The sequence below is a fragment of the Ambystoma mexicanum genome, chromosome 2q (genome assembly GCF_040938575.1).
Source record: "Ambystoma mexicanum isolate Mex_15411 chromosome 2q, UKY_AmexF1_1, whole genome shotgun sequence".
Taxonomy (NCBI): domain Eukaryota; kingdom Metazoa; phylum Chordata; class Amphibia; order Caudata; family Ambystomatidae; genus Ambystoma; species Ambystoma mexicanum.
In genome coordinates this window covers 690,470,889-690,492,809 of record NC_090924.1, presented here as the reverse complement: position 1 = coordinate 690,492,809, position 21,921 = coordinate 690,470,889, and the positions used below count along the sequence as shown (strand labels likewise).

At 45.9% G+C, this 21,921-nt stretch overlaps 1 protein-coding gene across 3 annotated transcripts in view; it reads left to right on the top strand.

The window, feature by feature from the left end:
• The window catches only part of CDIP1 (cell death inducing p53 target 1), a 421,024-nt gene that overhangs the window by 225,208 nt on the left and 173,895 nt on the right, over nt 1–21,921 (top strand). For all 3 annotated transcript variants that reach the window (XM_069647904.1, XM_069647903.1, XM_069647905.1), the window contains 2 exons: nt 11,342–11,453; nt 13,318–13,464. In XM_069647904.1, coding sequence (XP_069504005.1) covers nt 11,366–11,453; nt 13,318–13,464 — 235 coding nt within the window. In that variant the 5' untranslated portion in view covers nt 11,342–11,365. The remainder of the gene's footprint in view (nt 1–11,341; nt 11,454–13,317; nt 13,465–21,921) is intronic.

Below are 21,921 nucleotides of genomic sequence, written 5' to 3'. Positions count from 1 at the left end.
AGACAGTCACACGGTACCTTCTGAACATTGGCCTTCGCAGTGTTTGTAGTTGATAGTCTGAAGGCTGGCCACCTCCCAGGGACACAAAACGTACTGCTTGATTGGTTCCTCCAGGAACGCCACTCCACTCGGCTTCCTTTCCCATACCCACCAGCCAATCGGCATTTAGAGCCCTGTGAATGAATTGCTGGCTCAGGTCCACCTCCTCGATCCCTGAGTGCCCGCTGGATTGGCTTGCTGCCCTGTTTGACATCACCCATCACCCAGGTTGCAGTTGGCTCAGTCTGCCAGTGATGCTTTGCGTGAGCTCTGCTCCCCCGCCATCGTCGCCCGTGGAAGGCTTATGTGCTTGAAGCTGGATTTCCCGGGCATGGGGGATTTTCCCTGTTAGTTGTGTTACAATGAGGATAGGCCATCTCTATTGAGTGCTAATTATATGTGGGCCCTTTGGGCTGTTAATATACGTAGGACATCTCCACTCGCCCATTTCCCCATATGGTCTCTTCCCATGCCATGACTGATATCTTGGTATGTCCCGAGTCTTCCTCACCCCCATTTAGGGAGCCCTTGTTCCCCCCCAGCTCACTTACGCAGGTTGTAGCTCTGACCCCCACAACATGGCGCTGGTTCAGCACCTTCAATACAGGACATTGCCACTGCATGTGACTCACACTGCCCATCTCCCTAGAACCTCTCCACCAAATGTTGGACCCTCCGGAAATATCTTGTGCAGTCTATGCAGTGTTTGGTACCATCTGCACCACACCTTGTATGAGCTCTCCTTTACGTTCGTGCATCTAGAGTTTTTGTTGCGATCACCCCCATATCTGACCCCATGTTTCATTCAGAATCGAGATTCCCAGTTTCTCCTCCCACTTAGGCATGCATGGGTAAATCAGGGATACCCCCCTCCCCCAATCCAAAAGTTTATAGCATTGGAAAATTCTTTAACTATCTGTCCCTTCAGCTGCCATTTTGGCTGTCTAGAGGCTGCATCTCTCACAACCCATGTGATACCCAGTGCCTTACTTGTGCATACCTAAATCACTCTACTTCAGCTAAATGAAACTTCTCTTTGGATTAGATAAATGTAAGGGAACCATCAATACAATATACTTCTCCAGAGTTAAGGGATCCTGTGTTTCCCAAGTGGCTTTATTCAGACCTGGGATAATTTTACACATTTCCAGGTTCATAGTTGGCTGGAATAGGGGGCCTAGTCCCGGTGGTAACTTTAGCCATCTGCACCCCTTATCACAATACTGAAGTGTGCATCGGTGGTGGGCAATAGATTCCCCACGCCTTTTCAGTCTCCCTGTAGGGGACATAAACGGTAGGTGTGATAAGGGTAGGAAACACTCCTCTTGTTCTAACTCCTTCGATTTCTTGGACTCTTGTGACCCTGGCCAGTCCAGGATATGACTAGTTTGTGCCGCTAAGAGGTATCCGTCTATATATGACACTCCAACTCCCATTGAACGGTCACCCTCTGCAAAATCGTTCACGGGACTCTGGGTAGCCTCTTAGCCCAAATGTATTTAAATATTGCTGCTTGCATTTGTTTCACCTCCTTGGGTGCTATCGGTACCTCTAATGCCTGAAATACATAGAGATGTTTTGGGACCAATGCCACTTTTAGCACCACTATCTTCGCTAGCAATGATGTTTTCTGAAGATTCCATTCCTCCAATAGGTATTGAGCCTTTGCTCATAACACATGGATATTTTCTTGATACAAGACCTCATATTTACTGTGATTCCGGATCCCCAAGTATTCCACAGATGATTCCGACCACTTAAGTGGGAATACATTGCGTAATATGTCGATTTGCTCCGGTGCTTCCGAAATGTTCAGTGCTGCGAATTTAGTCATATTAATCTTGAAGGCTGAAATTTCTTCAAAGTGTGTGTCTCAGCTAGGGTTGGGATCGAAGATCTAACTTCCCCCAGAGAATACTATCAAATTATCAGCATAAACTGCCAATTTGCAAGTCGTGCCATCGATGGTGACCCCTTTAATCTTTCCGTTAATATGAATGGATTGAGCCAAGGGCTCCATTGCCAGAGCGAAGATCAGGGGTGACAGTTGGAAGCCTTGACTTGTGCTTCTTTGTAGTAGAATTGGGTCTGAACATAAGCCATTGATCCTCAGCCTGGTCATCGGATTTGAAAGCTCACCATCACCAGTCGCAAACAATTCGGGCCAAGACAAATGTTTGCATTGTGCGTACCAAGTATATCCAGTTCATGCTATCAAACACCTTGTGTGCGTCCATCGCCAGGACTGTAAATCTGCAACGCAGTCGCGAGTCTGCATTTATCACCCTTCTAATATTATTGTGGGTTCTCCGACGCACGATTAATCAACTCTGGCAACTCTGACATCAATCTGGTGGCTAAGATCTTTGCTTACATGTTAGCATCCCCATTGATTAGATACGATGCGCATTACTCTGAGTCTTTATCCAGTTTTGGTAAATAGATTGTATATGATAAACAGTTTATTGAGGTGTGGCGCACGCTGTGAACAGAACCTTTTGTGGAATAGGTTGGAGAATGCATCAGATCTAGGAGTTTCCCCCCTGGGAGCTATTTAATGGCCAGCTTTACCTCTTCAAGCGTGATAGGCTGTTTCAATCTATCCTCATCAACCGGGGACCCGAAGAAGTTGAACAGATGACAAGAAGGCCTCTTTTCTTTCACGATCCAGAGGAATTTCAGATACCAGGGATTGATAGAACTTTCCCATGATGGATAGTCTATCTTCGTCCGCCAGTACCCTTTTCCCTGGGCATCCTTCAGACACTTGATGTGGGAGCGTGCAGTAATGTTCCTAAGTTTGGCAGCAAGTATCTTGTTCCCTTTGGAGTAATAATTGTTTGATGTAAAGAAGGGCTGTGGCTACTCGATCCATTAAGTGAGTCTCTAGTTGGCTAGTTTGAGTGCTCTCATACTCTTCAGGGATTGCCTGTGTTTGTGTTCAGTTTCCCTTAGCCCCACGCTAGTGAATGCTGCTGTTTTAACTTTGAATTAATCCCTGATAGCAGCCTTTGCTGCATCCCGTTGTGTTGCCTCATTTACTTCCCCGTTACCTTTTTCTTCAAAGAATCTTTCCATAGTTTCTTTAATGTGGAGTGTGACCGCTGTGTCTTGCAGGATCAGATCGTTAAGATGCCAAGGTCTTCACAAAAAAGGGTGGGGGAGATGAGGGATCCAAATCAATTATCACGAGGCATAATCAAACAGATTTCTTTGTTCTATCTCAATCATCATTTTGGGAATTAATGTGGTGGAGATCACCAGCACATCTATTCTAGAATATCCCTGGTGTACTGCCGAATAGTGAGTATAATCCTTCTCCCCTTGGAAGAACCTAAAGGCCTCAATCCAGGAAAAGTCTAAGCATTTTGACAATTACTTGAACATTCTGTCCATCTGCCCGTGACTAAGCTAGTATCTTGTCCATGAGAGGGTCAAAGACGCAATTGAAGTCTCCGCTCATAATGATCTCCCACTCACAGAACTGACCAATTTTGGGGATTAAGTCCCTGAAAAACACATCTTGGTTATCATTCAGTGCATGAAGAGATATATAAGTGTGTAGGTGCGACCCCATAAAGTCCCCTTGATCATCAATACCCTATCCTCTTGGTCTCTCCTAACTGCAAACTTCTGTAAGGGAGTACACCTCGTGAACAGAATGGCCACACCTCTTTTCTTGGTCCCGGATGATGCAAAATATTGGACATTAAATTGCTTATTGAGAAGCCTCTTTTTATCCCCCGGGAGTACATGCGTTTCCTGGAGAAAAGCAATGGAAGCCTTTGTCATGATTCCTGCCCCTCATGTCTCCAGCCCTCTAAGATGTCAGGCTGGAGCCAGGCCACGATCACCTGCATGGCCCTCCCTCAAGGGCCTCTCCATCCCTCCAAAGACCCACTTGCAGTCAGACTTGGCGCTTGTGGCACCAGACTCACTCACTCCCATAGGATAACATTGGGGATTGGACTTGTAGTGCATTGATGGGGACAAGATGGATGCCCCCACATATTTCGGTTCCCAGAACTGCATGTGCAGTCTAGTCTTTTGAGTGTGGTTCAGCCCAGAGACACCTGGGATACTCAGAGACTATTTAAGCCACGCCCAGGCTGAGAAACCTGCTTTGTGTTTTCTGCACCTGCAGCGTGACACTCACCGTGTTAGGATCGGTCTCCAGCAGGCCTGCATCTTTCTTCTGCACTCAGCTCCTGCAAGAACAAGAACACCGTTAGGAACAGCCTTACCTTGCAGTGCTTCTGCCCATCATTCATCCCTTCTTCTGTTCTGCGGGCATCTTCGGCGGTGTCATTCCCATCCCATCCTGGCACGCTGCTTCCTAAGGAAAAGGGAAAAGAACAGAAAAAAGGCATTATTAAGCATTCAGCAAATCTTTGCTTATTTTTAAAGACTGTACGAGCTTCAAATGCTTACCTGAACCCAACCGCTCTGGGGGAACTCTGTCTCCGGAACTTCTCATCCATCTGCAAGAGGGAAAAGACATTCCAGGTTAGCGTGGAAACATCTAGAGGCGCTGCATACCACGCTCACTCACTGCATTTCTTCTTCATAACCGGCATCCACGCTGAAAACGTCGCAGCACCTAAAAGACACAGAAAAAGAACTCAGTTCAATACAAATACGAAAGGGTCGCATCGCGCTCTCACTCACCTTCAGCACTACTCATCTCAGCAGCACGTCGCCATCCCCGGATGCCGGCCATCTTCTAAGGAAGGAAAGGAACGAAGTTAGAGAACTGTTCAAAAGACTTGTTATACTTACCTGTCGGACTCTTGCCAGTGAAGTAACTAGGCAGCAACGAGCCCGCATCAATCAATGCACCCCTGCTCTGAAAGCAGGACGGAGATCACACTTTCCAAGAAAACAAGGTGAGCTGTGGATCAAAGGGAAGGGTTGGACCCCGGGGAAGAAGGGGTTCAAGCACACAGAGACAATAGGGAGTTAAACTCTACCAATCCTGTGTTTCAGGCTAGTTTTCCAGTCGAGTAGACTCCAGGGAAGGGTTTGAGGTCGTAAGAGGTCAGAACAGGCTGAGTGACATCCCCGTGGATACCAGGTGAGCGTTACAGCCTTCAATGTTTGGTGCCTCAGAAGTAGCGCTTTGCGCTTAATCGGTGAATTAAGACCCCTGACATTAAGGGTCAAAATTCTCAGGCCCTTAGGTTCATCACCCAGAGGGGCGATCATTAGAGTACTCTGTGAGTCCACTTCCCTGTCCCTCCCCCACCCCAAGGAAATGCATTAGGCACTGAAATAAAGTAGTAAACTCAAAACTATCAATGCTCCTTAAAGAACAAAATAGACTTAAAACAAAATCAGATTGGTTAACCATGTAGTGAGGTACCATCCCTGCTAGACCACCCACCTGTGACTGGTCAGCACGTGGTGCCCTCCACCGCCTATCAGGTTTGCAATTTCATGATGCCCTCCACCACCTTTCAGGTTTGTAATCTCAAACTACCCCAGGGCCATTTGCTCCCACCCCCTCCCAATGCGACAACATTATGTCTATTGCCCACTGAAGTGGGTGCAAAGCAAACCGACATAATTGTACAGCAGGGTCAACCCCTGTCACAAGAGCAGAGTATTTTCTTTTCTTTTTTACCCCCTCCCTCATGATTCTATTCAGGTGACATTTCTGGAAGGGCCTCCATCGCTGCTTGCTTCTTCGGGCCTCTTTTCCCCTCGGCTGACTTTCCTCGTGTGGACTCTCCCCTCTGTTCTTCCATGGTTCACTAGCACTTTGGTTCTTTCGCATCAACTCCTCAGCTTTGGCTTCAGTGACTTTGCCATACTGGCGATTCTCAAACTTGGAGAATTGTTTACAAGGGTGACCCCATCTATATCTGATATTGTTCCGGAGCCATGCAGTAACCACATTCAGTCAACGTCTCTTGGCCAACGTTGTGCGAGAAAGGTCCTAGAATGTCTGAATTGTGGCATTGCAGAACCTTATGGAGCCTTGTGCCCTCGCACCGTTCATGATTTCCTCATTAGTTTGGAAGAAGTGGACTCTCGTTAACTCATCCGGGAGAAGAAGTCTCTTCTATTGAAATTAGTTGTATAACCTGTATGTTCTGTCCAACCTCATGTTGTTGTCTTGCGGAGTGTTCAAGATCTTGCGAAAAAGAGCCTGAACGTACACCTCCAGTCCTGATGTTGGATCTGTATCGGTATCCCCCTTAAGCAAACGTTACGTCTTGAGTGGTTCTCTGCATCTTCCTGGCATGTAATAAGGAATTCCACTTTCTCTTCAAGGGCCTCGACCCGTTGCATTGTTACAGACTTGACATTGGCTTGCTCGCAAAGGGCAGTGTCAACTTCACCCAAATGCCTCTGTCGCTAAGATGTGCTTGTTGAGCTCCGGTATTGATTTCACCAGACCTTCTGAGCTGCTCTTAACACCCTCTTTGAGGTCCTCTTTCAGCACTTTCAAGAGGAGTCTCAGGTCTTCCTTCATGGCCAGACCCTCTAGGTGTTGAACAGTTTAGTCTGCATAAACATGTGCTTCCACTATGTGTTGTTGTTTCGGCATCGTGCGTTGAGCCTGTAGGAGATTTTTTATATCACATTGCTTTGGGTTCTTTGAGGATGTGGACATTTCTTGACATCCCGGTGCCAGGGCAAGCCAAGCCGCAAGAGCATCAGTGCCACAGCTCCCAACTATAATAATAATAATAATTTAGCATTTATATAGCGCTACGAACCCTCAGGTATCCGAGCGCTGCTTATTACCCACAGGTGCTCATTTATCGACTTCGGAAGGATTAAAGGCTGAGTTTGGCCCTGCCAGGATTCAAACCTGCGTCAGCAGGCTCTGCAAAGATGTCAAAGCAAGAGCTCTACTCGCTGTGCTATCGACCGGATACTATGGTGTGTCATGCACATCTATTGGTCCTGCGCTGTTGCCACAGTCTTCTTGTGATGAGAATCGTTGCTGCTTTCCTGCACTAACGTGTTGTCAGCCATGTGAGTCGGTGGACCTTACGCATAGGCCGTGGCTGCTAGTGCACCTCCGTGTCTGTTCTGAGGATGATTTATATCGGCTTCTCGACCGTTTTACTGTGGGTTCGCCTCTCGGGACTCTGGCTTTCACCCTCCACTCTCCAGGCTATTTCACCACCATTTACCTGGATCGGGCACTCCAGCTGGGACTCTCTGCACCAGCCCTGCTGCTCCCTTGGCTCTGTGTCACTCCAAGCATGCCTCCCTTTCTGCTCTGCGGCCATGTCTTGGTCGGTCCTTTGCTTTCCTCTGGTTGAGGCTTCAGTCCAGGGGACCCCACTCCTCCGCTCCATCCTGAGGCCACCTCCGAGCCCTAATGTTCCTCTTGCTCTTCACCCTCGTGGCGGTAGACAGACCTCTACACGGATGTGCCTGCGATGCAACGCCCATTTGCCGCCATCTTGGCCGATGACCGTGCCATCAACGTGTTCAAAATAGAGTGGCCACACCGGGTCAGAGACTGGCGCGAAGATGACCCCCTTATCCACATAGGTCCCCGCTCATGCTTCGCTCCGTTTTGGAGTCAGGCAGCACCGTTAAGTGAGGATATTTCGGTCCGGGTTTGTACGGAGCTCACAGCAAGCACGACTTCATGCTCTGCCACTTGGTCACGCCCCCAACCGTGTACACCTTTCTAAGCACACAGAGCTAATGTTACATTACTATTTTTATTTGGCACCAGTTTGCCTTAGGAGTAAAAGTAGCTCCTGTTATCTGTTTGTTTCAAACAGAGCAACTGGCTATAACCTGGAGGCAAATAGCACCAATCAATTTTAAACCTTGCACTTCATGTTGAACACAATGAGATGAGAGAAATGAACTTGTCAGATTGACGTATACAATGATGTGGTTAAGGAGATGGGTTGTGTGGTGAACCAGAATAAGGGCTGTGGCTACATTGGGATAAAGATGTTTATTTAAATAACAAAACGCTTCACTATCCCTATCTCTATGAGGGAAGTTCCCTACCTGGCAAAACTAAAGTGAAGGGTGCATGTCCAGTCCAAAATAAAGTCTTCTGTTTGAAGCCTAACCAACTAACTGGCCCTACCACTTCAGAAAACACCTAGCTAAAAGGAAAAAGGGAGGCTTGCACACTAGCCTCGGTATGGGGTTCTGACTGGCCCAACATGTAATGGACTTGCCCTCAGTCTCAACGTTCCTTTAGAACATAACGGTATAGTGTTCACAATCTCCGTGTGGAGTCCTTGGGTAAATTATAATCATCTTCTGTATGGTTTCACTCTCCCCTTGAAAACGAAAACAGTTTTTCTTATTTATTTCAAATGTCCAAATCCCTCCAGGAAAAAGCGAAAGACACTTCTCCATCTTCCACCTTTGTGGCACTGGGACTGTGGCTTTTTGTTAGGTGACTTGCTTATTAATCGCAATGTTTAACTTGGGGTGTCTGCCCAATTGTGTATTGCAGTTTTTTTCGTGTCCTCATCCACTTTACGAGCTGTACTGCAGAACATTAACCTTTCCTTTGTTCTGTTCCGCTTAGGACATATGTTTGTCCTTATTAGACTTGTGTCCGTTTTCCAGGTTTAAAATAGAGCATGCATATCTATTTCACTCCGTTCTTCATATGGCATGTTCCCGTTCGCTTCTCTCAATTTCTCTGGTTTTTGGTAGCTATCCCAGCCTTGATATACAGTGTTCATAATTCTTTCATTTTGTTTTAGCAGGATTGTAAGTCAGTCCTATTCTCTCTGTTTCTTGTACCTGTGTCAGTTTCGGTACACCTACAAACCAAGTCCTAGGCTTCACTGGCCTCCACAAGTAGGTAGCGTCTGTTCTCCCCCCCACCCCCTCACACCCCCGTCTGTACTTTTCTCGGCAGAAAAGGTACCAGCTAGTTGGAGCTCGGGACCCGGGTTCGTTTCTGGTATCTGGTGGCCAAATCACGAGTTGGGCAGAAAATGGCATTTTTACCTCCAGCTTTTTGCTGGAGATATGACTATTTTTGCCAGCGATAATAGAGCTCCCCAACCGCATTGGGTCCTATGGACCCAATAGGGATTTACCGCCCCCCAGCAACTCATGATCCAGCAAAAATTGCGTTGGATTGAGTTGCGGTAGTGCTATTAGTGTTAGGGGGTATCCCAGCGGTATTACCGTCGGGATATCACCAACTCGTGATGAGGCCCTAAGGCTACATTTTTAGATTTACCTTTTAAGAAACTATCGACAACTAGAAGTGGGGTGGCACTGGCCTAAGCATTGGGGCACTCTAGCCAGGAAAGCAATTCATATATGATTTTCGGCTGCTTTGCGTGTTTCGTCAGATTCTGATCCATCCTGGAATGTTTAGCTGCTGGATGTTGGTGCATATTTGATGCAGATTATTTAGCAGCCTTGTGAAGGTGGAAGTTTGTGGAACCTCAAGCAACCTCAGCCCTGAACAAATACCTGTCCTTCCGCTGACTAACAGTAATAGGATCTACTGAATTTAAAGCTCAGACTATATGACTATAACAAGTCTATGTTCATTTGCTGTATTTGGAATGCCATTTGTCTTGTTCACATTTATTTTTTATAGGAGGACACCTCTTTACCTCCCTTCAACTCCCCACCATCTATACACTTTCTTGTTAACCCCTGTATGGGGTGGTAAACTGAAATAGCCCAGCATGTGCTTTTTCCACCAGCAATCTAATATACTGGAATAAAGACTTGGAACTGATTATGAAGACATATTGATGAGAAAGTGGAAGAGAAGTAAAGGGTTGTGTGAGGCACTCAGCCCCAACACCATCTGTCTGCCCTGTCCAACTGTATCATTTTCCTGATTTGAAATTGAAGCTCCCTTTTGATGCATTGGCCATTCTCAATAAGATGGAATGTGGAAGATTGTGGGGGCTAGCAGTCTGGTGATGGAACCAGCTGTTCTCTTTATGTGGTTTGCGGATACCAGGTAGGCATAAAGAGAGGACGGGAGAAGATGAAAGTATAGAGGGGCATCTGCAAGCCAAAAAGAAGCATCAGGACGTGCAACATAACGATTCGCAATACATTGCCATGAGCACAAGGGACAGAAGTGTGAAAGACATCCGCATGTAGCCAAATCTCAGTCTTCTGGACATAAATAAAATGAAATTACACTCTATGCAGTTCCCTGCTCTGAAATGAAACCCACATATTAAATCTTAAAGTCATTCATAATCGCCAACCAGGTATTCTATACCTAATTACAGACCCTTGTGGTCACCATATCGGAAGGGTAGCTTGAGGGAAGCCATAAACAAAGCATTCACTTGTGCCAGTGTTTGGAGGAAAGGAAGATTCTTAAGCAGTCCCTTTGTGGCGGCTTATGAGGTTGCCGGTACGCCTCTGGCTTCTGGCAACCTCGGCTTACTGTTCCGCTGCCCGATATCCTGGTAATACCGGGATATTACGGGTAGCGGAGGAACAGTAAGTTCCCATTCCCGTGGAGTCCCATAAGACTCCACGGGAATGGGAACACTCCAGCACCGGCATCGTTAATGGTGCCGGTGCTTCAGTGAACAAAATCCTTTGGTAGGGGTTTGAACTACCGGCAGGTCAGGCCTGCCGGTAGTTCTCTGTCCCTACCAGCAGACTTGTAGTTTGCCTGTCCAGGAAAGGTGCCGGAACATTGTTACCGGCACCTTATTTCCTTACTGACAAACTTATATAGAGGGTCATAGAGTTCGTTCTTGGTCCTAAATATCGAAATGGAAACAAATATGACCTCTTAAAGCAATTATGTTTCTTGCCACATAACAGAGTATTTCTATTTTTTAAATGAATGGCAAAGATTCCCAAGCAGCACTAAAATGGTGAATACATTTCCGTTTTGCCCATTGGTTTAATTCCTCTGAAAGGCACATCCAGCATTTCTAGTTTTTTCAGGTAGGTGGCAACCAGTGTCTCCACATCGCTCCTGAGCTGCATGAAGCTACTCCACTCTGGATTAATGTGGTTTAATGCAGGAGATTACTTTGACTTTACCCTTCATGGAATTGTGAAGGTTTTGTTTATGCAAAAGCCTTTGCTGTTAATTTGCTTGTTTGCATAATAAGGGATAAAAATAGTCATGTGTCATTAATTACATGTTCTTTCATGTTGCAATCCATGCCTATATGTCCTTGGGTGCCTACTTCATAGTCCTTATCCTAGAAACGGTGGTTAAGAACTTGCTGAAACGGCTCTCGAAACCGCATGCAGGGAAGCTGTGCTAGTTCCAGACTCAGAAATGGAAGTGAATCGCTGCCAAAGCACCTGCGCCTGTTTGTAACCCTTATTTCTTCATTTGCAGACAGTCGTCAAAAGAAAGAAAATCATGTCCAGTGATCGTGATCCACCTCCACCATACCCTGGTGGGCCATCTGCACCTTTATTAGAAGACAAAAATGGACCTCCTCATGCAGGTATTTGTTTGCTTAGTTGTAACACATATGGGCCTCATTACGAGTTCCGGCGGTAGCCCTGCTTGTGCTACCGGCGTGTTGCCGTCAGACATGTAATATTTTACTGGCACCTGACTTCCTGGTGCCACCGGACATTACAAGTCTGGCGGCCCGGGAAGTCGGGCGCCGGTAAAATGGTAGTCCACATTCCCATAGAGTCCCAGGACTCTATAGGAATGGGGACTAGGAAGCGCCGGCACCATTTCTAACGGTGCCGGCGCTTCCGTCAAGAGTCCACCTGCCAAGGCCGCAGCGCCCGGCAGGGTCAGACCTGACGGGTGCAGCGGCCCCGGCAGGCAAACTAGTAGTTTCCGGTACGGAAACAAGGGTGGCGGTGAGCTTACTGGCACCCTTGTTTCCGGATCGGCAAACTTGTAATGAGGCCCCATCTTAGACCGTTTCTTCCTCCAGAGTGCTTCCTCTTGACGGAGGTTGGGCACACAGGATGTTGCAAATTTAAGGTCTCGTACTGTGAATGGGCAGCCCCATCCAGACATTTGCTCCCCGCAGTCGAAAGAGATGGAACTTGAAAACTGGGAGCCATTAGATTTGCTTTAATGATCTGGCCGTTTAGCTTTTATTTAAAGGCTACATTCTGTGCAATTTGAAGTTTGTCACTCATAAATTGAGGGATGCTAATTTAGAATGCTTTAGCATAGTTCATTTTGGGGAGTATGATGGTTTGTATGAGGGATATGTTCTGTGCAATATTGAGGTGGTATTTGCAGGATTTGCCTACGTTGTTCACCTAGGCATGAAGAGTTTTTTTCAAATTGTACTGCAGCCTTTCAGATAGATATGACTTTAGCTGATGAAGCGTATGCTTCAGAAGTCCAAATAAAAGGTCAATGAGAAGGGTGTTCCGACTAGCAGGATACAACTTCTGTTGGCATTCAGAAAAGTTCTATATTCTTATATATATTTCTTTTTTTCACAATTTTTTGCTGAAAGTTTTCAACCGAAAAAAATTCATCAAATTTACTTTAAAATATGGGTGTGGGTTCCACCCCAAGCTCTCCTTGCCTGTCATCTAGTCCCTATTCTCCACAACCCTCTACCCCTTTTATCCCCTTAACCACCCACCCCCCATATTTTTCTAGTTTTTCAGCCGAACATTTTGGGCATAGAACTCTGTGGAAAAAAAAGCCTGGCGATGTAATGACAAGTTACCATTCAGAACAAGCTTGTTGAGGTTCTTCCTGGACTTGATGGCCTTTAAGCAGTCTAGGAGAGCTCCAAGGGAGTGGCTGGAGATCAGATTGTCCCGGATGGCCACAGAGGTGGTTGACTGCTCCTTGATCTCAGGCAGGCGTTCTAATTGCATATAGCAGGCATCCATCTTTGCCTCCCTCTGATCTCCCTGTATGTTCCGGCTTCAGAGAATGATCCCTCACCTAGGCTGCTCTGTGATTTCCAGAAGGTGTATAATGACACTTTATCTGCCTAGTTGTTATTTTTACAATAGAGGCTAACCTTCCAAGTGACACTCTCAGAATGAACGAAAATACTTATGGGGGGTTTAGAGGATGTGCATGACTACCCCTCAATTTAGGATGAACATATATGGCATAAGGGAAAAATATGGCCACTTCTTTGCTCATATATTTATGTACTAGCAGTACTGAAAGGGGCAACATATTGTTTAGAGCCTTGTATAGGTTTGCCTAACTGACCCTTTCGGAAATTGGTCTATGAATGGCAGCTGTCGTTTTTGAGTATTCTGAAAGAGTTTGTTTCCGGAGCCATAAGCTGATGTCTCCGTGTTGTCAGGCTTTTGCGAGGTGTGCATCATTGTTTCTCATTGTGTTTCCTCTCAATATTTCAGGGATGCTCTCCCCTGCAATGACTCAGCCCCAGGGAACGCCTATGATGCCTCCAGAATTTGGACCACCACCTTACGAAGCAAACCCACAACCTGGCTATATTCCCCCTCATCTGCCAACAGATGGCAGCGGGCCCTACATGCCACATGGTGAGTTTTTTTTAAATTGCATTATTCATTGCCTCCAAACTCAGTGAACATATTAGTTACAATTATAGCTAAATCTCTCAGATCAATATAATTTTAGTATCGATCATGTCTCCAGTTTTAGCACCAGCAGGCTGTGTAACATCGAACATAGGCCTCCCTAACCTATGTCCCTTCTATAGGCTACATGCCGATGTTACAGATTCCCTCTTCAGGTTTGTGGTTTGACGCACAATCAGTGAATGGGGGATTCTTCCCTAAACCACCATTCATATTTCTGATAATTAGTGCGCAAAATAAAAACATTCTACTGTCACATATTTTATATTTCCAAGAAATGGGGACTAAGACAATTCTGCAGCATAAGATTGTTATGAGGTTGGGAATCCTCGGTATAGATTTAACGTAAAGTAAAAGGAAGCTTGAGTGGCTTCGAGTGGTTTGCTTCCAGCGGTAGCCCCTTTTAGGGAGCGATAGAGCCCCGTCATGATTCCTTGCCCTCTAGGAAACCCTGTAGGTAATGACCCATATTAACCATTCTCTATTTTCCTCTTCTTCCTTAACCATGTGTGAGCCTTCTGATCAAGGAAAACCCCAAAACTCCCTGTTGAACCTTGCAAGACTTATGGTTTCAAAAGAATATTCCTGGAGGATAAGCCTCAAACACCCTTATCTCATAGTCCTTCTGAAAACCTGTGCCATAAATCCAGTACCATAACCAAGGCAGCAGTAACACTATTCTATGTCTATACAGCTGCAGAGAAATTCTCAAAGAAACTGGCAGAATATCCTGTCTGAAAAATGTGTTTCCTGGACACAGTTTGTACTGGGGTTTTATATACTTTTACACAATGCAGGCTGATCAGAAAAATAATAAAATACATTTAATCAGTTACATTAACAATAAGCTTCCTAACAGAACAGCCTGCAACCTTGAGGGGTATGACTTAACGGCACCTTGCTATGCCTCAACAATTCTGCTCTGCTTATCCACATGACACCATAACTGCACGCAGCGGATCACTCCATCATATGTAACAAGCTACGATCTGTTGACAAGAGCCCACATGACCCCTATTCCGGTTCTCAGGTGAGAATACCTTGCCCTGATGTTTGGCTTATAACATGCCCCTGGACATTTCTATGTTCATTGCAGAGTCTGACCTCAAGCAACACATCCAAATGGACTGTACCGTATCATCTCGCTAATTATAGCTTCGGTGCTGCTCTGCCCATTACATCTGCAGGGTCAGTGCTCATAAGAGAAAATAAAATATTGTGGCGTTCAGCCCCCTTTCCAGGGCCTGGAACATGGGATAACGGCCAAGCAGCCCAAGTTATCGGCCTGAGCAAAGCTTCTGAAACGGAGGATGAAGGCCATTAGCACCCCGGGTTACCAAAACGGTAATCCGGGGTGCTAAAAAAAAAGGGATTTTCCTGCTGTAGGAAGGAAAATCCTTTTCCAAGATGGCCACCATGTGAAGGGAAGGCGGGGCTCTGTACGAAACCCCTCTTCTCTTTCCTTTGCCGGCAGTGAGAAGCTGAGAGGAAGGTGCGGCTGCCGAAATAAGTGAAGTATGGGTTGCATAGTAAAGAAAAACAAACGGGGCCAGAAGGTGTGGGGAAGATGGCAGCGGAGGGAGCTGGACGTTAGGTAGCCTGTAATGCGGGCTTATACTGGCGGTTTAACCCCGCGTTCATAGCGACCTGATTGACTGGCTCCCCCCTGCCAGGTGCTAATGTCTGTTTCAACATCCTCCTCTGTATGATGAGGGCGAAGGACTGTGCTATGTAGTCTTTCAATTGCATGACCGAGGGATATGCATATGCACTTAATTCGTTGCTTAAATGATGGGGACTATTCAGGGTCTGAAACCGAATCCACCAACAGCTCAGACTTGGCCTTCATGATAAGAAAAGCCTCTTAAAGAGGACATCTGCCTTAAAAGGACTTGTCAGACAAAAGAATTCCCCACCCTCGAGGAAGATGAAGAGGGCTAAGAGCATTATACTCGCCCAGGCACGAGCATGCATTCCTTTTGGCCATCCACCATCATCAAGACAGCCATTGACAGCTACACCATGTATGAGACCAGTGTTCTCTGAACATCCACCAGTGGGCTCAGTCACCAAATTGAGTGGCAATGTGCAAGATGATCAACCAATCAGCAAGAAACCTATTTACGACTGCTTTGCCCACACCCGCCTTCTCTACACAAAGCCGGCATCAACGCCCGACACCAAGAGACTGAATATGTTGTCAAAACAACAGTTAGCGGAGGACCTGTCAGTGAGTATCCTGTCAACGTCAGTATCTCCTCATTCATCAACAACGTAAGCTACTTCGGGTCAGGGACGTCAATATGGGGTCACAATTTCTGCCTCCCCCGGCTTTTTATAGAGCCGACAATTTATTTCTTGTCAAGGGATCCCTCTTGTGGGACCCCACCTTTTGTAGGGAGCCTTGTAAATTAAGATGAAAGCGCATATAAATGTAACGATATTTTGGCCCTCAGAATCTTGTCACAGAGGACTGCATCTCCTTATATTTCCTCAGGTGTGCTTAGCTCCCTTTGTAGTTTATACAATGACATTCTCTGTATTGCTTTCACCATTTTACAATTTTCATTTTGTTGTACATCTTCACCGGGCTTTCCATCAATGTAAGTTTGTCTGAGTTCATTTCAGCAAGAATCAGGCCACAGCACTCCCCAAATATGCTCAATGCTTTGTTTTAATTATTGCTTAAAGATATATTCAAATCTTCAAATGGAGAGCCCGATGGTGGAACCAATATTGCCTCGGCCAATGTTGTACTATTGGTCTAACCCTATCAAATCATGACCACTTCCATGGCATATGAAGGCAGCAGTCTTGTTAAAATGTGGTTGGTATCTAATCGGTATGTATTTGGCATTTTAAAATGTTTACGTTTATGTACTTTTTGTTTTTACACCTGCAAGCGAACCACTTTGAGTAATGTCACCAGGGTTAAAGAGGAACTGATGCCATTTGGGTCAAAGGTCAAGTGATATCACTTCCGGTAATGTCATCAGGTTTTTGATGTCACTTCCCCTGGCATTTTGTTGAATCGACTTCCCTGTTTCTGGTCTCATTGATATCCGCTGCACCGTTGACATTGGCACTGTTGACAGCAACACAGTTCTTGGAATGAACCAAACTGCCTGATGGGCTAGTTAGACCCTGGATCTGTCATCCACATGGTAGCTAAAAGCTGTTTCATTGTTCCATCTGCTCAGTGCGTTGTGCATCTTGACAGAGGGAAAGCTGGGCGTCTTGGGCAAGAAGGTTCTGATCTGACACGTGGGTGACCAGAGTGAAGGAAGCATATTCACTGATGGCCCTCTACTGGTATGATAAGGAAACGTTAAGATGGTCTACCGACTACTAGCATTTCTTCCAGATGACAGAATGCAGCTGATACAGAGCCTCCTTAAGGAGTTTGATGGGGCATCTAACCATGCTATTAACATTGAATTGAACATGCAGAGTCCTTGTCTAAGGAGATGACTAATGGGACGGTCTGCAGATGACTGAGTTGTTAAAAAGGCCCCACCTCTATTTATTTGTATTTATTGGTTATTTGTAATGCGCCTATACTGAATTGTTTCAAGGCAAGGGGTGGGGGGGGGAACAAGAGGAAGTCAATACAACAAACATTCTTACTAGACCTTGAGACATTCAGAATGTGCAAGTGCTAAAGGGTAAAGAGGGGATCAGGGACATGGAAAAAGATTAAAATAGTGACACTAAAACAAACAAAAAGCGATCCAACTAGGCCTTGCTGAATTTCAGAATATGCAAGAGCTAAGACATACATTCAGGGGCTGAGGGGAAGGAGGGTAGTGAGGGTATGGGCCGAGCATAGGCGAGGAGACTAACAAAAGCGAACAAAAAACAATCTTACTAGGCCTTATGGCAATTCAGAATGTGTAAGTGCTATGACATGAAATACAGGGGGAGCGGAGGGGGAGTATGGATTTGAGCTATAAGCTAAAGTCTTAGACATGCCTTTCTATTGGGGACACCTATTTGTAAAAAAAAAGTGGACAGAGCCTTGTCAGCTATACAATAGACAGATACCATAGAATCCATAGGTACAGCGACCAGGCTCTAAGGGCAGATCCACCGCAGCACCCAGAATAATAACCGGGCCGTAACACTCTCAAGGGGTTCCAACCGGTGTTCCGGTGGTATCCAAAAGACCCAAACTTCTTCTTCTTGACTAAATACACAAAGACACTGTCTGTCAAAGTACTTTTCTCCAAGTAAGTCTGACTCTGAATGGCCCCACCCCTCTCCACTGTTCGACACCGCTGTGAGAGGGAGGATCACCCAATTTCAGCACCAATGGGTGATCAACACATCTGACAAATGGATACTATCCAACCTGGAGAACAGCCATGCTTTAGAGTTCTTTGCCAAGCCTCCTACTACACTCCTTCCAAGCACACAAACCACAACACTGTTACCCTGTGCTTAAAAAAAAGTCAAATATCTATTAACCAAATGTGCCAACGGTTCTATATGATCTGCTCGAAAACAGTTTATCATAGTAGATTTCATCCATTTTTTTAAAATTTACACTGATCAATTTTACCGCAAATATATCAGACCCCAGTAACCCCGCCCTTATCCCTCTTCACATTAGTTATTAGCCTAAACCCCCCCACACATATATTTGGGGCAAAATCCATTAAGAAAACTTCGATGAATTCTACTTTGATGAAATCTCCTGCAGCAAAAACTCCCTATCCCACCACAAGAAGCACATTTTCCAATCACGAAAAAAACAATGTGTTCCTGATATTTCTTGGTAAGAAAGAAAACAGAAGAATGAATTCTATACTCGTTGTGAGATCTATCAACAACGTTCTCAGAATTCAAACTTTCAGTATGGTTACCCTGTAGGAAGGGGATCTCCTGGAATCCATAGGCCTGAAAGACAGACATTTTCACATCCTCATACATGCAAAGCACAAGAGATGTTCGAGCTTCAGAGTTAGAGAATGATGTTACAATCTGTTCACAGTGTTAACATTCAGCCTACAATTAGGACTCGGGATCTACGACAAAACATCTGGCTCAGTAGCAAACCACCTTTGTTGTGGGAAGAACACAATGTTTATCCGTTTCTGGCGACTCCCCAATTGGCACCACATTAGCATTGCTGGCTTAAAGATCAATTCTAGACTCGACTCTTTTGACATCCTTGACGTTCTCAATAAACTCAAATCGGTGCTCAAGCCAACAACAAAGCTAGCATTCCTTGTTGTGGAGCCCCAAGTTGAAGAGTCCATGGTGAAGCCTTAGCAGGAGAGAGTTGGTTCTCTGCAATCCACGATACATTTAATAAACTCCAAGGAGCATGTCTCTGTGATTCAATACAAATCACTGATGAGGTTCCTTTCCTCTTGCACCTTTTGATATCCCATTGCAGGCTGCACATGAGTTAGGTTCAGTAATACCACAGCACAAGTTGACCGTAAGTCTCAGGTTTGTGAGGGTTGTCACAGCCAAAGGACTAAGAGAACAATTGAAGCTACAGTGTGTGATCACTTTCTTTGTTACATACAAAAGAAAAATAGATGGATTAGAACCAATTGAGACAATGGGGTGGGTTTCGGGAATATATGCAAGTGGGGTGGCTTTTCTTTAGAGCAAGGGTCCTCAGTCATTCCCTCGCTCTCCTGAACAAGTCCTCTTCAGCGGCAAAATTCATTGTCTATGAGGTTCTTTCTTGGCACCTTGTAAACCTTTCTTGACTGGTCCGGTCTTGTGAGAATGTCTCAGTGCTCGAACTGGACTTCTGGAATACCTGCCACCACCTGACCAGGTGCCTTGGGACAGCTTGGCGAGGCACCACCTCCCTTGGTGCCTTAGGTAATTTTGATGAGGCAGCCTGTCAAACTCTTCAGCTGGTGTTGGGCCCTTGGATTAACCGTCTTTTTCCCCTTACCAGTGGTTTAGACCTGGCATGCCCGTTTTCAATTCTAGGCCTTATACTGCCACCAGACCCTTCACCACCAGGCTTAGGGTTGGGACTCTAAGGACTTTCCTACTTTCCCCTATACACTTTCATTCACTTAATTCCTCCTCTTTTACTATCTTCTCCTTGTTGCTCTCTGTCTTATTCTCTCAATCAGCTGCTTTTTCTGCTCTCTCCCTTCTTCCCCTTCTCTGGCCTTCTTGCAGTTCTGCTGCATAGATGATCTGTTGCCTCAACTCTTATTTTCCTTAATTTGTGCCACCTCCCCTTGAAACAGTTTTCCTTCCTCTGCTCCTCTCTCTATTTCTCGCCTCCTCAATTCTCCCGTTTACTTTCCTAAGCCCCTCTGCCTTTCTCCCTGTCTTCTCCTTATTATGCACTCGGTCTCTCTTGGACACCCACTTTTCTGCCTCTTGCTGGTTCTTCTCTCCCTCATCTGTTCTAATTTGTCCCCTCCTTCACCCCCACACTTGTCTCCTTCTCTTCATGCTCTCAATATTTCTCTCTAGTCTTTTTGGGATAACCACTCCTCTTTCAGCCTCTCTGTTACTCTCTCTGCCCCTCCCCTTTCTACCACCTTTTGCTCTTCTGTCCACCTCCACTCTTGTTGCTCCCACCTCCTGTGCTCTATCTTTGTACTCCGATCTTTCCTGCCTTTGCTCTTTTTCCTCCCTCCTGTGATGACATCATGTATTTTAGCTAAGGGGTGGGACTAGGAAGACTTCAGGCACCAGGATCACCACACGCTCCATGAATAAGGCCCAGAAGAGCTTCCTGGGGGAAATCCACGCTCCCCATTCTGCTCCTAGCCTGCTCTGTTTGACCCCTTTAATGGCCCGGAAGAAACCCTTGCTAATTAGGGTGGCAGTTATACCTTGGGTTCAGTGTTCCCCTTAGTTTTTGAGAGGGAATGGAATGGACTTCAGAGAGAACAAATGCAGCATTGATTGTATGAAGCACAAGCCGTGTAGCTCTAAAGGTTTGGTCTTTTTGCATCAACAGACTATGGACTTCATTCCACAAGCATTCGTGAAGCTCTGGGCCATTACGCAGAGACATTGGGCCTCATTACAGGTCGGGCGGTTTGGAATTAACCGTGGCGGTAAACCCGCCGCCACGGTTAATTCCGGACCGCCCGATTCCGACTCCTGCAGTCGGGAGGTGATGTTCCCGCCAGGTCTGACCTGGCGGGTTTAACACCGCTCGCCTGCAGGCGGACGTGGAAACACCAGCACCATCACGAGATGGTGCCAGTGTTTCCACTTTCCCATTCCCATTGAGTCCTATGGGACTCAATTGGAATGTTGATTTACCGAATTCTGCCTCTGGAATTCCCTGGACACCAGGGTCGTAATGCCCTGGTATTTCCAGGAGTCATGGAGGCGGAATGGTAATACGAGTCCGGCGGTAACCAAGCGGTTTTACTGCCTCGGTTAGCGCCGGACTCGTAATGAGGCCCACTGTTTGTACGAAGCCAGAAGTCCTTAGTTATCATTTCTGCCCCTTTTTTCGTAAACCCTGCATACACCGGAGACATTCATGCTTACCAACCTGGGAAGAAACAACTAACTAAAATGTTGGGTACCAGCGGGTACAGGCTCTAGCCTTCTGAATCCAAGATGATGTACAGGCTTAATGAACCCTCGGCTCCTGTGTTAGAACAGAATTCCATTATGGGGGGTTCTCCTGTTCCATTTTATGGTGCCATTAAACCTTTTTTCTCTTTTGTTTTTTCTGGATCTTTTACTTATTTTGGTGGGTAGGGGATATTCTAATGAAGTCCCCCTGTACCCCTATTTACCATGCTAACCTATAGTAGCCCATATGAATCCTAGGACTATGGTGCTTTTGAAGCACCCCATTTTGACCGTAGGGGGGATTACATTGCACAATGCTTGTGTTGTGGAGTAGGTTGGTGGCGGCTGTAATTTAGTTTTGGCATTACCAGTGGTGCAGCCAATTTGAACGCATTAGTTGCACAATTTACCTTAATGGTAGCTATTGGGATACTAATGCATTTTTAAGTCCTACTCCCAACCATTCTGTTTTTGGCAATCCCTTTGTTTGGGGAAACCACAAGGCTGGACTAAAATGGCTGTTGTGCAAACATTGTCTCACTCTGAGCCGGGGCCTGCATCCTCTTTGAACATGGAAACGTGATTCCTGAGTTCCTAACATTCTGACATTTAAAGCTTACAGAGCACATGAGCACCCTGCATGCAGCAAGGGCTGGCTCTAGAGTGAAAATGGGAACAATTATGTGTCTGCAGTAAGAGAAGAGACAAAAGCCTGTTTAGGGTACTCTCAAATCATACCTGCTGCAGTTCGTTGTGCCATGCCTAATTGCATGTCCATCTTGCAGCAATTTCCAGGGTTAGCTAGGAACCTAGACCAAGCATCCCTGTTCTCGTGGAATATAGTCAAGGAATTAATAAAAGTGCTCTTCTGTA